Here is a 16,432-nt window from a genome sequence, read left to right as displayed (position 1 = left end):
CACTATATGCAAGTGCAGTGGGGGACGCAGTGAAGAATTGTGCTGTTGCTCTCAGGTCTTTCTCTTGGGTATCTGGTTGGCCACTGTGGGAACAGGATGCTGGACTAGTTGGGCCGTTGGCCTCATCCAGCAGGGCTGCTCTCGCATACATCCCCTCACCTCTCCTGTAGTGCCTCTCTCTTCCACGTGGACATGTCTGATCTCCCCCATTCCAGGATAATTTTGCTTAAAAGCCATTATTATTACTACTGTTATTACTATTATTTACATATTTACAGGACAGATCTAAATGCACATAAGGCCCCTACTATCCTGAAGCTAATCTGCTGGATATGTAAGCCACAACCATCACAATGAAAGACCTTGGGGTCCCTTCCAACTCAACAACTCAAATATTGAGTCTGTGACCCACAGAACTCAAAAGAACAGGCACCTCCACAGCCACAGCTGATTCAATAGAAGCTGGTGGCCCCTTCAGGGACCCTCTGCAGGTTGGGTGGAGAGGGGGCAGTCTTTGTGGAGGGTGCTCTCAGGTGGTATAAATAACCTGGTGCCCTCCACACGATATCAGACTACAACTCCCATTAGGCCCAACCGGTGCTGGCTGGGGGTGATGGGAGTTGTAGTCCCACAACATCTGGAGGTCACCAGGTTGCCAGAGACTGGTGTAAACGGTGGCCGGGGAGTCTTGACAGAGAGGCCCCAAGTGGGCCTGCATTCCTGCAAGGAATTTGTATATGGTTCTTTCTTCCCTCACACTCATTTTACGCTCACAGCTAACCTCTGGGGAGGGAAGGCCTATGAAAAAAGAAAACAGATGTGCCCACTGCTTCCAAGTATTTGAACCTGCAGCTCGCCATTCCTAGCTGAACACACACACCACTGACCAAAAAGTTGCTCTCCCGCTTAGATTTAAATCTGAGCTGGAACAGATTTTCCCTTCAACTAAATCTGGGCTCCCAACTAAATTGGACTCCAACTCCCATCAGTCCCAGCCTGCATGGCCAATGGCCGCCAAGTAGGGATGAGGGGGGTGGAATTCAGTTTGCATTTAAAGCTGGGTTTATCAAGTTCTCATGTTCTGGAACTAAAACGCAACCACCCATCATACTTTTGCATTTGCCCCAAATTCGCTATTTTGCCATTCTCCTGCCAAACAAAAATGCGCATGGGAACTGTTCATAAAAACGGGTCTGGGTAAAAGGCGGATCTACACGGATCCTCATGGATCCTCCACTTTTTAAAAAATAACTCCAACAAATGCAGTGTCAAATCACACCTGGAAGGCACGATTACAGACTGGACTATAAAAAGCGTGGATCCAACACTTTACCGCGCTGCAGCACCACAAACACATGGATCCGAGGCACGGATCCTCATGAATTCATATGATTTTTATATTGAAACAAAATAAAAACACCATGATACTGTAGACCACATCTTAGTCTGTAGGCAGAACCAAAAAAATCACGCATCCACTGTTTCGGGGGGCCGCAATGGCGCAAAAACATGGTTTCGAAGCACAGATCCTCATGGATCCTCATGATTTTTGCACTAGATCAGCCCAAAGTCACCATCAGATCAAATTTCATGGCCATGGGCACAGCATCCACCACAAAAATCATGGATCCACGGCTTCCTGGCCGTACCGTAGCCCAAAAACGTGGTTTTGAAGCACGGATCCTCATGGATCCTCACGCTTTTTGCACTGGGCCACCCCTAAATCACTGTCAAATCACATATCATAGCCAGGGGCACAGCCTGCACCACAAAAAACTCAGATCCACGCCTGCCTGGCCATACCGTGGCACAAAAACGTGGTTTCGAAGCACGGATCCTCATGGATCCTCATGATTTTTGCACTAGATCAGCCCAAAGGCACCATCAGATCAAACATCATGACCATGGGCACAGCATGCAACACAAAAATCACGGATCCACAGCTTCCTGGTTGTACCGTGGTACAAAAACATGGTTTTGAAGCACGGATCCTCATGGATCCTCATGCTTTTTGCATTGGGCCAACCAAAACTCACCGTCAAATCACACATCATGTCCAGCGGCACAGCCTGCACCACAAAATCACGAATCTACGGCTTCCTGGCCGTACCGTGGCCCAAAAACGTGGTTTTGAAGCACAGATCTTCATGGATCCTCACGCTTTTCGCATTGGGCCAGCCCAAACTCACCGTCAAATCATGATTTTTGCACTAGATCAGCCCAAAGTCACCATCAGATCAAACATCATGGCCATGGGCACAGCATGCAACACAAAAATCACATTCCAAGGGCCACATCCCTGTGGTGGGCAGGGCCCTTGGGGAGAATCCCAGCAGACAGAGAGGTCTGTAGGGCCGCATCTGGCCCCTGGGCCTGAAGTTCTCCACCTCTTGGAAGCAGCTGGAAACTGCTATGTCAAATCCAGCAACTTTGCACATCCTAGAGCCCCTTTCCCTGCGCTCACCCCTGGGGGAACCCCAGATGCCTTGGAAAATGCGCTGCCAATGCAATGAAGAAGAAGAGTTTGGATTTGATATCCCACTTTATCACTACCCGAAGGAGTCTCAAAGTGGCTAACAATCTCCTTTCCCTTCCTCCCCCACAACAAACACTCTGTGAGGTGAGTGAGGCTGAGAGACTTCAGAGAAGTGTGACTAGCCCAAGGTCACCCAGCAGCTGCATGTGGAGGAGCAGGGAAGCGAACCCGGTTCACCAGATTACGAGTTCACCGCTCTTAACCACTACACCACACTAGCTCTCAAAACAGTCTCAAATGAGGCAAAAACAGGCCCTCTGAGCCCGGCTTCGGCTGGGAAGGGCGGGATATAACTAAATTATGATGATGATGATGATGATGGTTTGCTCATTGTGCAAATGGCTTTAGATACCTATTAGGTCCTATAAATTACCATATAGCATATATTCAACACAAAAAATAGCGACACTTTGTTGTTGACCAAGAACAGCTGGACATATAAAGGGCCCCATTACCTTTAGTAGCTTAAAGGTAAAGGTAAATTGACCCCTGACCATTAGGTCCAGTTGTGACCGACTGGGGTTGCAGCGTTCATCTCGCTTTATTGGCTGAGGAAGCCGGCGTACAGCTTCCGGATCATGTGGCCAGCATGACTAAGCCGCTTCTGGCGAAACCAGAGCAGCGCACGGAAACGCCGTTTATCTTCCCACCGGAGCAGTACCTATTTATCTACTTGCACTTGACGTGCTTTCGAACTGATAGGTTGGCAGGAGCAGGGACCGAGCAATGGGAGCTCACCCCGTCACGGGGATTCGAACCGCAGACCTTCTGATCGGCAAGTCCTAGGCTCTGTGGTTTAACCCACAACGCCACCTGCGTCCCTTTAGTAGCTTAGGGCCTCATCAAACCTAAATCCGGCCCTGGTTGGTTGCCAAGCATCAAGCTCCCAATCCTATTAGCATCTTTTCCCCGCAGGAGACCAGCCAAGGGCCTTCAACCCCACTCTTTATCGAACGCCTGCAAAATACAATCACTTCTTCACTTCAGCCCATCAGACATTCCCTTCAAAATATGCTGAACATTCCCTTCAAAATAAAGTAAGTTTCTAGTCCACATGGTCTTGAATAAAGGACTGGCTTATATAGGAATCTGTCTTATACCGAGTCAGACCATTGGTCAATGCAGCTCAGCACTGTCTACACTGGCTGGCAGTGGCTCTCCAGGGTTTGAGGCAGGGGTCTATCCCACCCCTACTTGGGATTGAATCTGGGAGCTCCTGCTGCACACAAGGCCAGTGCTTTCCCACTCAGCTACTGCCCTTGCCCTCCTGCCAGAGATCTGCCTACCCCTTCCCCATCTCTCTACAGGAGCTGGTATGTATGCTGGATTTGAAACAGGGCCAACGAGTGCTGGATGTTGGCTGCGGACTCGGCGGGAGTGACTTCTACATGGCTAAGGTACAAGCGCAAATAAACCTTTGAATAAGAATGGTGACGGCGGTTGGCCCTGGCAGCGTCGCATGGTGCTTCCACAGAGTACAAGAGGACGGGTCTCTACTCCCAAGGAGCTTACACAACTAAAATCCAACACAGGGGGGAAGGGGCTGGCTGGAGCTGATGGACGTTAGCTTCCCCACAGCTCCTGGAGAGCCACAGATTCCCCACCCCAGGTTTACAGAGCAGCGGACAAGAAGGAATGATGCAAGAGTGCAACTTGTGACGTCACAGTATTGCATCATCAGCCATCATTCCATCTTCTATCAGACTGTATGGCCTTTTTGACATGCATGCCATCCATGTCCCTTATCCCAGAAAACATGGGTTGACTGTGAGCATAAGAAAAGCCTGTCTGCTGGATCAGGCCCAAAGTCCATTTAGTACAGTATCCTGTTCTCACGGTGACCGCCAGATGTCTATAGGAAGCCCCCAAACAGGAGAAGTGCCGCTGGAACTCTCTTCACCTGCAATTTCCAGCAACTGGTATTCAGAGGCTGGAACACAGCCATCCCAGCTAGTAGATACTGATAGTTGTATCTTCCATGAAGTCTATTTAAGGTTTTATAGGTCAAAACCAGCACTTTGACTTGGGCCTGGAAACTGACTGGTAGCTTGGGCCGAGATCGGTGTAATATGCTCAAACCGCCTTGCCCCTGTGAGCAACCTGGCCACTGAATTCTGCACCAGCTGAACCGTCTTCAGAGGCAGCCCCACGTCTAACACCTTGCAGTCATCTAACCTAGACATCAGATTACTGCAATGGGTAGGGCTGACTTAAGACTCTAGTGCTGGCAGTGACGTAGCGTGGGGTGGTTGGCCCGGGCACAAAATTGTTAGGGGTGCAAAATTTCAACACCCAGTGCTGCCTCAATGCAGCTAAGCGCTTCCATCGCTGGGCTCCGTTGAAAACAGCTTCTCCATGCGAACTAATAATAATAATAATAATAATAATAATAATAATAATAATTTTATTATTTATACCCCATCCATCTGGCTGGGTTTCTCCAGCCACTTTGGGTGGCTCCCAACAGAGGACTAAAACAGAATAAAACTTCAAACATTAAAAACTTCTCTAAACAGGGCTGCCTTCAGATGTCTTCTAAAAGTCAGATAGTTGTTTATTTCCTTGACATCTGATGGGAGGGCGTTCCACAGGGCGGGCGCCACTACCAAGAAGGCCTTCTGCCTGGTTCCCTGTAACCTCACTTCTCGCAGTGAGAACTAGGGAGTGACCTCTCCAGACAATGGAACGACTCTTCTTATCTCTGTGGCTGTGATCTCCTGGGTGGCGCGGATACTGTTAGACAGCTGAATGTGCATGCATTCTCCATCTGTTTCCCTCTCTCCCACCACCTCCTCTGGGCAGCCCTGGGCACTGGCAACTCACGCTATGCCACTGAGTGCTGGAAGCTCCTGTTTACTTCCATGATGGCCCCATATTTTTTTTACGGGGAGGGAATTTTTTAATGGTATTTTCAGCAGTGACAACATAAAAATATGACAGCAAGGATATAGCAAAAGAGGAGAGCAGAAAGGAAGGAAGGAAGGAAGGAAGGAAGGAAGGAAGGAAGGAAGGAAGGAAGGAAGGAAACCATACAAAACAGGATTAAACGATCTCCCATTCCCAGAATGTACATTATAAAACTCAAAGCATTAAATCTCCAGACCACCACATTTTAAGTAAACCTAAAAGAAAATGAGTTCACGGACAGCCTATGATTATGGTCCCATCTTTGAGCTATCATCTAGCCTTGAGGTGGCCTGACTCTTTCCTTTCCTCCCAAGGAGTTTGGCGTGGAAGTCCTGGGCATGGATCTTTCCCACAACATGGTGGAGTTGGCTTTGGAACGAGCGCAAAAGGAGACTGGATCCTTGGTAATGATGAGGGGAAAGGGAGGGGGAACCAAAGGAAGATGCCCTATTATACTAGTTATACCTATTTCAGGTCCACCTGACTGATAGGGGGCTCTCTGGGGTTTCAGGTAGGGTAGACATTCCCAGCCCTACCTGGAGATGCTAGGATTGAACCTGGGACCTTCTGCACGCATTGCTGATGTTCCATCACTGAGCTACAGCCCTTCCGAATTAATTAAAGGGGCATCTAGACTGTAGCAAACTGGCTCAATCTCATGTCAGCAAATTCATGTTAAGCAGTTAAAGCTGATTTGGTGCTTTGGGGCAACAAAGAGATGGGGAGAGATTCGTTTTTGTTTGCATTTAAACAAGAAACTACCCAACTTGCACTTCTCGAATCGATACTCAAACCAGAATACAGCTGTCCTTCACAAATGCTCACTTCTCTGAGTTTTGAGTTGCAGTTCTCCAACCAAGAACTGTGTACAAGCATGCACGCATCAGTAGCAAATGTGCATAGAATGCGCATATTCATGCAAGCAACAAATATATTTTATATTAATTACGTGCAAAAATATGTACAAAACTGAATGCAAAAATGTGTGTATTAGGAAGAAATATGCACTAAAATACTGATGAATTTTCATCAAGATTTTTTAATGTTTTTAAAAAATCTCAAATTGCTACGTAATTCATATATATATATATATATATATATCCATAAATTGATATGGAATTCATCAAGACTTTAAATTGTTTTTAAAAAATCACAAATTGCTATGGAAATTCGGAGAACTGAATATAAATTGGAAGAATGAGAAATTGAGACAAACTGAAATTAACAGATTCCTTCATCCCTAACTGCTTCCCCTCCCCCAAACTGGACTTTTTGCATTAAGGAAAGTTACAGGAAAAAGCACTGGAAAGTGTGGGATAATTCTAGTTTCGAAGAAACATCACTTAACCTCCCCGAAAGCAGAACAGAAATGAATGCTCATTCAATAGCCAATATTGTTGAATCTCCCTGCAAAGATATCAGGATAAACAGGTCATCTGGAAGCAGCTAAGCAAGTGAAGGCTGTGTACACACCATACATTTAAAAGTACATCACTCCATCCCCCTCCCCCCAAAAATAATATTCTGTGAACTGTAGTTGGTTAAGGGCGCTGGGAATTGTAGCTCTGTGAGGGCTAAACAGCAATTCCCAGGATTCAGGGGAGGGGGAGAGCTAAAAATGTATGTTGTGTAGCTCTCTAAGTCAGCCATCTAAAAGGGCAGATCTCCTGTTCATTTCATGGGAGCTTGGGTGAAAACACTTCCTAGGTCAGGAGTGTCCAAACTTTTTTCAAAGAGGGCCAGATTTGATGAAGTGAACATGCGTGAGAGCTGACCAGAGTTGCTGAGCTTTTTTTAGGATTGAAGTTGTTGACCTTCTTTTACGATTTTACCCCAGGAAATTAACTGCCACAGGGGCCGGATTAGGCCACTGGGCCAGACTTTGGACATGCCTGTCCTAGGTGGATCAGCTGCAATGCTACTTAGTAGGAGAGGCTGCTGATTGGATTTCACTCTGAAACGTTCTTGTGCCGGCTCTGCTTCTAGGTGCAGTTTGAAATTGGCAATGCCACGCGAAGGACGTTCCCAGAGAGCACCTTTGATGTCATCTACAGCCGGGACACTGTCCTGCATGTGCCAGGCAAGAGTGCTCTCTTTGCAAAGTTCTTGGTGAGTCTCCTGCCTCTTAACGTGCAGAAAAATACAAGCAATTCAGCCTCGCATCATTGGGGGCAGCCCTCTGGCGGAATCCAAAAACTGTGTTTTCCCCCAGTGCCCTAAAATGAAGCAGCGCTCAGAGTACATGGGAAACAGCAGTACTTTATTTTATCAATGCCCTTAACAAGCAGTTCGTGCCCAATGGGTTTGGGAGGGCTAGGCTTGCCATGCGTCAGGAGAAACCCTGACCTGGTTTTCGGGTGTGAGGGGGGAAACCCGCATGTATGGCAACGCGATGGAAAAAGCAGCAGAAACAGTTCCCAAAGCTCAATAATTTTGGGTTCTTCCTTAAAAAAAAAAAAAAAAGCTCACCAACTTTGCAGGTGTTAGGAATTTTGCTTTTTGAAATATGGCAACCCCAGGTAGGGCAGAAGGAAGGGAGGCTGACATTAGGTGGCGATAGAGCCACTTACATTCTGGTTTTGCCCCTATCTTCCTTCCTGCTGAGTTCTGTGAGGAAACACACACAAACAGGAAGCAACCTTTGGTGTAAACATAACAAAGGGCTTATTCACACTTCCGCTTGTCCAGCTGCTTCCCCCAGGAAAAACTGCTCTTTGGTGTTCAGTTGAAGCAAACAGCAATCTATATTTCCCCCGGATCGACGTTTGTTCCAATTTAGCACTAAAGAGCGGGTTTTCCCCAGGCAAGGAACAGGGCAAGGGGGAAACCACTCTGACTTGTGCTTTCCAGGCACACCTCAAATGCATCATCAACACCTTTTGCCGTTCTAATGCCTCTCTCCCAGGTGAGACCTTAGCTTGGAAAGAAAACTTAGTCTATATTTTTCCACTGGCCTCCAGTCTTCCTTTCAGTACTCCAAGCAATCAAAATCCTACCATTTAGCAACTTCTAGGGTTTAAAGAGTCCCCCCTTCCCTGCAAATCTATAACACCATGCTGTGAACCTCCCTGAGATCTATGGATAAAGAGTGAAGAATAAGAAGAATAATAATTAATAATAATATAATTATAATAATCAATTAATAATAGTATGCAGTCATACCTCGGGTTACAGCCGCTTCAGGTTGCGTCTTTACGGGTTGCGGACCACCGAAACTCAGAAGTACCAGAACGGGTTACTTCCGGGTTTCGGCAGTCGCGCCTGCGCAGAAGCGCCAAATCGCAACCCGCAGACGCGCAGGCGCAGGTTGCGAACGCTGTGGGTTGCGAACGTGCATCCCGCATGGATCATGCTTGCAACCCGAGCGTCCACTGTAATTATAATAATGGTATTCTGGATTCTGTCCCACCAGCGCCCTCTGCCCTCAGATCTTACCCAGCCATCTCTCTGTCTCCTCTCTAGTCATGGCTGAAGCCAGGCGGGCAGCTTCTCATCTCTGATTATTGCTGTGGGCCTCGCCCCTGGTCAAAAGCTTTCACGGAGTACGTCAGACGGAGGGGCTACAGCCTTCTCACACCCTGGGAATATGGCCAGGTATGGGTGTGTGTGTGTTTGTGAAAGAAGGCAGGCAAGTAAGAAGGCCATAGCATGTGTTTTATTTAGATTAAGGCTGCGTACCCTATTTATAGCCCCAAAACATAGCTTTTCTCAATCCAGAATCGTTCATGATCATCCTTAACGTGCTGCTTTCAGTCTAGGGCAGGGGTTTTCAACCTTTTTGAGTCCAAGGCTCCCTTGACCCACTGCATTCTTTCTGTGGCACCCCTGTGGGGCTCAGGAGCCCAGTTATGTCACCCCTTGCCTGCAGAGCCCACAGCCTCTCACCCTTTTTCGAACACCCTCCCTTGTGTTTAGGGTTCCCTCAGCCTCTTTTCCTCTCCCCTCTCCTTGGGAGTCCTTTGGCCAGCCGCTGCTGCCACTCCTGGTCTCTGAGCTGCTCCCCACCCCAAAGAGAGGTGTCTCCTCACACTGCCCCACCAGGGCCTGGGGCTTGTCTGTCCATTCCCAACAGCAAGGGCTGGAGGGCTGGCTGGCTGGGCTCCCTCACCTGCTTGCTTGCTTACTCCGAGGCCACCTCAGCTCCTGGCAACCAGCACCCCTTGGCCAGCCCCAGAGGCACCATTCGCCTGGGGGGCTTGTAGCCAGGGCTGCTGCAACAAACAGCTGTGCAAGCCTTTGGGAGGCAGAGACGTGAGAGGGCATCAGAGGGAGGGAGGGAAAGAAGGAGGGACAGAGGCCAGTGTTGCCCAAGGCACCCCTGAGCACCATTCAAGGCGCTCTAGGGCATAGCTGTCAACTTTTCCCTTCTCTTGTGAGGAGTCCTATTCAGAATAAGGGAATTTCCCTTTAAAAAAGGGAAATGTTGACATCTATGCCCTAGGGTGCCAGAGCACACTGGTTGAAAACCACTGCTGTAGGGAATGTGATCGTATAAACAGGCTCCCGAAAGGCTGGGTGTGGTAGGGGTGGGAGCCATTGATTCTGGCAGAGCTGAATTCAGAAAGGTCCCTCACCTCTCATCCTCATTGCCAACACCTTCCAGGTGCTGCAGGAGGCTGGATTCAGGCAGGTCCAGGCGTTGGACTATACAGAGCGGATGCTGTCAGCCTTGACTCAAGAGCTGCAAGAGCTGGAAAGAAGTCGGCAGCAATTTGTCCAGGTGGGTCGGCAGATTGGAGATGAAGCAGCCTAGAGCTGAGCTTGTCTCTCTCCCTGTGTGGCTGCACACACACACACACACACACACACACACACACACACCTACCTGTTGAAAACTGACAGACTTGGACCACAGGCAGGAGCAGCCTGTCCTGTTTCATCACCCCTCTGCCAAAGCCTCGCTTACCAGGGTCACACGGCTTTGGCTTCCAGCTTCCGGGGAGATCTTGCCGAAACCTGGAAGCCAGAGTCACTTCTCCGGTGACAGGGAAAAAGCGAGCAGAAGCAGTGGTAAGATGTCGTCGGAAGCTGCCTCTGCCGCTTCTCACTTCTCTGGTGGCAGGAGCAGAGAACTGCCCTGGGATTCCGCCGCCCGAGCCAGCTGCTTCAGTCTGCCTCATGGGTGGGCTGGCCCTGACCAATGATGACGCCATGAAAACAAATATTGGGAGAGAGCAAGGGCATTTCGGAGGACTGGGCAAGCAGTTGAAAAGGGCCGAAGTAGAACCAGTGACCTAGGCTGGGGTACAATCTGTCCTTTTTATCATGTGGCATTATGGCCACTCAAAGTAAATAATGCTGTGGTGGTCATCTTTGGCGGAGGCGAGGCAGGATTTGTCCTTTTTATCAAAATGCAGGAGAAGCACTTTTAGAATATGATGTTTTAAGCTTTATAACTTGTCTCTCTCTTTTTTTTTTACAGTTGTAAGTTGCTTCGAGACCTTTTATGAGCAACAAATAGGTGTAATTAATTGTAATAATCCTTTCCCCTCCCAGCATGTGGGAGCTCCAGGCAAGCAGATTTCAGACAAACATTAGGCAAAACTTCCAAGGGAGCGGAGAGCAGGCAGTATAAATATTTCTACTGCACCATGAGGACATTTACAATTCCTTCTTGTTCTCTGTTTATTTACAGCATTTATATTGTGCATAATCATAGCATTTCTGAGCAGTGTAAATAAAAACAAACCATACGGTGATGGGGGGGGGGGACAACATGATTCAGTTTGAATTTAAAGACGAACCTACCTAATTTGCACTAACTGGAACAATATGTGAACTGAAACAGAGCTATTCTTGGAAATTTGCACTTTTCTGGATTTTGCAAAGCAGTTTCTAACCAAGCAACATGTACAAAAATGCAAAAATGAAGGTAAGGTGTGCATAAAAAAAGCACACCTTGGTGAAAGTAAGCATAAAAAATGCATTTTGAGGGGAAATATAAATATATGGGGAAAGATGCTTTGCAAAAATGCATGCATTAGGCAGAAATACTGAAGAAAATGTGTATGTTGGGAGAAATTTGTACTGAAATGCTGATGGATTTTCACAAGGACTTTAAAAATAAGTCCCCAAACTGATGTGCAGGTGGAAACAACTGAACTTATGCTTGGAAAAACGAGAAACTGGAAGAAACCTCAATTGACAGATCTGTCCCCTCCCTAGACAGAGAACAAAACAATAAATTTCACCCCACCAGGGATTGTGAGTGACTCTTCTCTTTCTTCTCTGCCTAGGAATTCTCAGAGAGCGAGTTTGAGTCCTTGGCCTCTGGATGGAGGGAGAAGCTGCAGCGCTGTGCGGATGGGGACCAGCGCTGGGGGGTCTTCTATGCTCTGAAGCCGCAGTAGCTGCTGCCCCACCCCCAGCCTGGGGCGGTGAACTGTCCAGCTCCAGGAGCTTTTTGGCCCAGCAAGCTTTTAATAGCATTTACTTGTGTTTTCTTCCTACTGCTGCCTGGTCAGGTTTCAAGTCTGGATCCACTGCAAGAGTTTGTAAGAAACTTTGCCTTCCAGTCTGGATTTTTGCTGGCCTTTCAGTCAGATTACTTGGCTTTGCACTATTCCAGGTCTGGCTGCAAGTGTGGAAGGATTTCTCTCTCTCTCTCTTTCTGTTTCTTTCCTTCTTCCCTCCTTCTTTCCTTTCTTTCCCTCTTCCTGGAACGATCCCCTCCTCTCCCTCCGCATCTCTGTTCCATCTGTTTCGGTTATTAAAAACTTACTACATTTTCTTTATTTCCTTGTTTATACTACATTTGTGGGGAACCTTCCATCCCTGCAAAACCATGCTGTTACGAGAACCAACCCAGGTTGTCACGTTGAAGTCCTATAAACCCACCAGCAGGGGGCAGCAGCTCTCCATCTGATCAATAAATCAGTGCCGTGCTGCCACAGTCATACAGTATTTGGAAGCGGCAGAACATCTCTGAAACTCATGGTTCATGCCACCTGCCTGAACTGTCTGAGAGCTGATGAGTCCCAGTGTTGGGGAGAGGGCTGAACCTGGAGGACTTTGGGCTGGGACAGGGTGAGCTCTCTATCCTAGACCTTACTGTTCAAAGGGTCTGGGGTGTGGGTGGGTCTGTGGATGCCGTAGCCTCCAACATTTCTCCGATGAAGATAGGGACATCCTAAGGAAAAGCAGGACATTCCGGGTTCAAATCAGAAACCGAAACGGCTTCTCTAAATCACGGACGTCCCTGGAAAATAAGGATACTTGGAGGGTCTGGGATGGCTGCTTTAGTTGAGATTCTTGTATTGCAGGGGGTTGAACTAGATCAGGGGTCAGCAAACTTTTTCAGCAGGGGGCCAGTCCACTGTCCCTCAGACCTTGTGGGGGGCCGGACTATATTTTGGAAAAAAATAATGAATGAATTCCTGTGCCCCACAAATAACCCAGAGACGCATTTTAAATAAAAGGACACATTCTACTCATGTAAAAACACACTGATTCCCAGACCATCCATGGGCTGGATCTAGAAGGTGATTGGGCCAGATCCAGCCCCCGGGCCTTAGTTTGCCTACCCATGAACTAGACGACCCAAGGGGGAAACCTACCAACTACAATTCTATAATTCTATGCTGCTTTGCATGTTGTAGAGTATTGATTTTTTTAAAAAACAACAACCAGTAAGTGAAACGGAGCTGGATAGACAAATGATGGTAACTTTCATACACTAATATTTGGAGACAGGCCATAGTTCAGTGGTGGAGTGCCTGCTTTGTATGCAGAGCTGTCTGGTTCATTCCCTGGTACCCTTTCCAAAACCCTGGACAGCTGCTGCCAGTCAGTGTGAGTAACACTGAGCTAGATGAACCAAAGGTCGTAACCAAGTACTTTCTTGTTCCCCTGTCCCTCTCACGAGATTTGTTAGCATATAACCATGAGGAAGAAGTGCTCTCTTGGTAACTCTGTGCTGCCTCGCCATGGACAGAACACATTTTTGTAGAGGCTTGTATAATGCAATATTTTATTTGGAGGAAACGGCAGGAATCAGCCCAGAGGCCATATCTACTGAACAACCAAGACATTTCCCTTTTTATATTCTTTATTGAAAGATTAAAAAGTACATAATTGCAAGTGCACAGTGTTAGATAAGACACAAAAGAAGAAGAAAAGATAGGACCCATGTAGAAAACAAACAAACAAAGTTGTGGTTAACCAGACCTTAACCTAATACAGTATTTATAAAAATGAATTCCAAATATCATTGAATTTGTCCATGGCAAGTCTACGTTTAGGACGAGCTAAGCCGTGTAGCTGCTGGATATGTAACAAGGATAATGCTTCTCTAAAACATATGTTTTCTACAATATTGATAAGTTTTTGGCAGAAGGTAGTAGGGACGATCAAAATGCCTGTACAGAATGATCTCAAATTTGCAGAGGGAAATATGCTTTTGGATTATACATGGAACCTAACAAAGGGACAATATGAGTGGAATCTCCGTGCCCTTACTATGGCAAAAAGACAGGTTATTGACTAACTGGAAGAATAAAAATGCAGCTGCCTTCAATGATTGGATTGAAGATACGTACAAAGTCACTGCACACGAACGAGTTGCGTACAAACATGAACAATCAAGACATTTTAAATAATAATGGCACGCCCACTTTCCAGAACATGCTCTTGTGCTTAAGGTGACCATGCGCGCTCAATAATAACACCACCCTTTGCTTCATAATTGACTGTTTCCCAATCAAACATAGCGTTGCCAGGAATATTGTCGTCAAGCAGGGCGCGCTTCATTTCCTCCTGGGACAGCACCCTCTCCCACATCCTCACGTCCAGCAGCTCTCCAACATAGGAGTCATTGATGTCAAAGCCGCCCCCCATGTTGTCTTGATCTTGACCGAGCACAATCGATGAGTCTGCGCTGATGGAGTATCCTTTCTTCAGGCTCCTGGGCGGTAGACGTTTTCCGTTCACCCACAACCTCGCCAGCCCTGTGGCAGAATCCCAAGACGCACACAAAGTCTCTCTTTCAAGCGACTGTTTTTCTGGGGTCAAGAAGGTCACTGCTTCACCTCCCACGTAGATGCTGTATTGGTTGGGTTTGTGCTTGTAGATGATGATATCGTTGTGGCTGTTCCGGGTGGCATAAGAGAAAAGGCTGTAAGCACGGGTCAGGTCCGTGTAATGTTTCAGGCAGACGGTGAAGGCAGTCAACGGCTGCTTCGGGGAGGCCTTCAAAACCACATGGGCTTTATTCGATGCTTGCGCGAAAACGACTTGCTTCCCAGAGAGGCCTGAACCTGAAGGAAGAGGAAGGAGGAAGAGAGAATGTCACAGCTTTCTTCAAAACTTATTTAAAAAAGTTTTTTATTAACAATTTCAACATAACAAATTATCAAAACAAATCATCTTCATTATTCCCCTCTTTTTCCCCTCCCACCTCCCCAGCAAAACCTCCTTCCCTCAGCTCCTCTCTCTGATTTCTCAACCTATGTTAACCTCTGCATATTGTAAAATTGTATACATCCTTATATTATATATCTAATATATTATCCCTCAGTAAATTTGTGTATGTTTATTCAAAACCTGCCAAGGAGTCCAGTTCATTTTGTTGTCTTTTTAGATAATTTATAAAAGGCTCCCATTCTTCCTTAAAGTCACAGTTGTCTTTGTCTCGCAGTTTGCATGTCAATTTCGCCACTTCTGCATAGTTCATCAATTTTTCTTGCCACTGTTCTTTTGTCGGGGTTTCCTCATTCTTCCATCCTTGTGCAATCAAGACTCTTGCCACTGTTGTCGCATACATAAATAAATTCTTTATAGCTTTCTTCAAAACTTTTCACCTGAGCAGGTGCGACAAAGGGGAGATGCTCAAGAGAGCCTCTCACTTCTCCTTCGTTGCTCAGCTGCAACACAACAGCCCTGCAGTGCTGCCAGTGGGTTTTCTTCTCCGGTAGTTGCTGCTGTGACCCTCCTCCTTACTCTTGCAGACCCAGATGGGAGGGGACTTGGCATGCACCGGGGCGATGACATGTAAAAAGGTTCTGAGCCAGTGCCCCAGCACTCCTCAGGTCAAACCCCCCTCCACCCAATGCTTATGTGGCTTATGTGTGTTTTCCAAGTGAAATGGTGCATGCCCTGCTCCTTCCCACCTCACTGTCAGAGACTGTGCTGAGGAGGGCTGCACTGAGGAAGGAAAGTGGGAGCCACTCCCTCCCCCTGATCCTGAATCTTCCCAGGAGCAGGAGGACAGTATAGGTTTGGAACAGCGGTGTGCAGAGGGGCACAGTTCAGAAGGCAGAAGCTGGGAAATACTGGATAGGGAACAGCTAGCAGAAGAAACACTGGAAGAGAGAGAGTTAACAGATTCAGTCTCTGAACAGCATTCATCCCCCACCCCCCAGAAAGTGTCCGAACAGAAAGGGCAGAGGGTACAAACTCAGATTACAAGACGTAGGAATGACATAGATTAATAGGGACCGGGGGGGGTGACCCTTAATTGGGAGCACCGCCATTTCTAGGAGACGTGTTCTTTGTTCTCTCGCTGTGATTATTAAAGATTCTAACTGGTAAGACGTTCCTTTCGTTTGATCTTCTTATCTGCTGCCATGGGGGGAGGTCAATTCCCCAAAGCTTGACACCCACCTCCCTGGTCACCTACCTTGCTGGCCAAAAGACTGACAGGCATTGAGGAGGAGGAGGAAGAAGAAGAAGAGAAGCATCTTCATGTTGGCTGTCTGCAGAATGAACCAAGGCAAGGCAGAAGAGGTGTCAAGAAATGGACTTGGGATGGTCTCTCGCTCTGGAAGAGGAAGAATCTTGTTTGAGAGCTTCAGGCTCCACACAAAATATACCCTCGAGCTGCGAGGGGTGTGGAAGCATGTTTAGGAAACTCCTTTCCCAGGAAAGATTGCCTAATAGTTGCATCTGATGCTTCCTCCTTTAAAATTCTTCAGAAAAAGAGGTTATAAAGCAAACTGCACATAAGATAAAAAGTAACTGAGCCTGTAGCAGGTGGGGCCCTTTCTGGAGATA

The 16,432-nt window shown here is 47.2% G+C and overlaps 2 protein-coding genes across 2 annotated transcripts; one reads left to right on the top strand and one right to left on the bottom strand.

The window, feature by feature from the left end:
- The first annotated feature begins 3,797 nt into the window (after nucleotides 1-3,797).
- LOC308465527 (uncharacterized protein) lies at nucleotides 3,798-13,916 on the top strand. Its single transcript, XM_080985500.1, has 6 exons — nucleotides 3,798-3,933; nucleotides 5,758-5,847; nucleotides 7,430-7,552; nucleotides 8,906-9,037; nucleotides 10,047-10,163; nucleotides 11,680-13,916. The coding sequence occupies exons 1-6, from the start codon at nucleotides 3,856-3,858 to the stop codon at nucleotides 11,791-11,793; spliced, it is 654 nt and encodes a 217-aa protein (XP_080841626.1). The 5' UTR covers nucleotides 3,798-3,855; the 3' UTR covers nucleotides 11,794-13,916.
- LOC308465526 (serum amyloid P-component-like) lies at nucleotides 13,473-16,245 on the bottom strand. Its single transcript, XM_080985499.1, has 2 exons — nucleotides 16,059-16,245; nucleotides 13,473-14,697 (listed from the first exon to the last, which is right to left on the bottom strand). The coding sequence occupies exons 1-2, from the start codon at nucleotides 16,123-16,125 to the stop codon at nucleotides 14,078-14,080; spliced, it is 687 nt and encodes a 228-aa protein (XP_080841625.1). The 5' UTR covers nucleotides 16,126-16,245; the 3' UTR covers nucleotides 13,473-14,077.
- Nucleotides 16,246-16,432: the final 187 nt, after the last annotated feature.

Source organism: Podarcis pityusensis (assembly GCF_964106645.2).
Source record: "Podarcis pityusensis genome assembly, chromosome: 16".
In the NCBI taxonomy this organism is placed as follows: domain Eukaryota; kingdom Metazoa; phylum Chordata; class Lepidosauria; order Squamata; family Lacertidae; genus Podarcis; species Podarcis pityusensis.
Note: the sequence above shows the minus strand (reverse complement) of the source record. Positions and strands in the feature narration are given on the sequence as shown.

Excerpts from the sequence above, each read along its gene's own strand:
- LOC308465527 (XM_080985500.1), top strand. The coding sequence starts at position 3,856 with ATGCTGGATTTGAAACAGGGCCAACGAGTGCTGGATGTTGGCTGCGGA. Across the intron at positions 5,848-7,429 it reads AAAAGGAGACTGGATCCTTG|GTGCAGTTTGAAATTGGCAA; the intron begins GTAATGATGAGG and ends CTCTGCTTCTAG. Across the intron at positions 7,553-8,905 it reads CTCTCTTTGCAAAGTTCTTG|TCATGGCTGAAGCCAGGCGG; the intron begins GTGAGTCTCCTG and ends TCTCCTCTCTAG.
- LOC308465526 (XM_080985499.1), bottom strand. The coding sequence starts at position 16,125 with ATGAAGATGCTTCTCTTCTTCTTCTTCCTCCTCCTCCTCAATGCCTGT. Across the intron at positions 14,698-16,058 it reads TCAGTCTTTTGGCCAGCAAG|GTTCAGGCCTCTCTGGGAAG; the intron begins GTAGGTGACCAG and ends CTCTTCCTTCAG.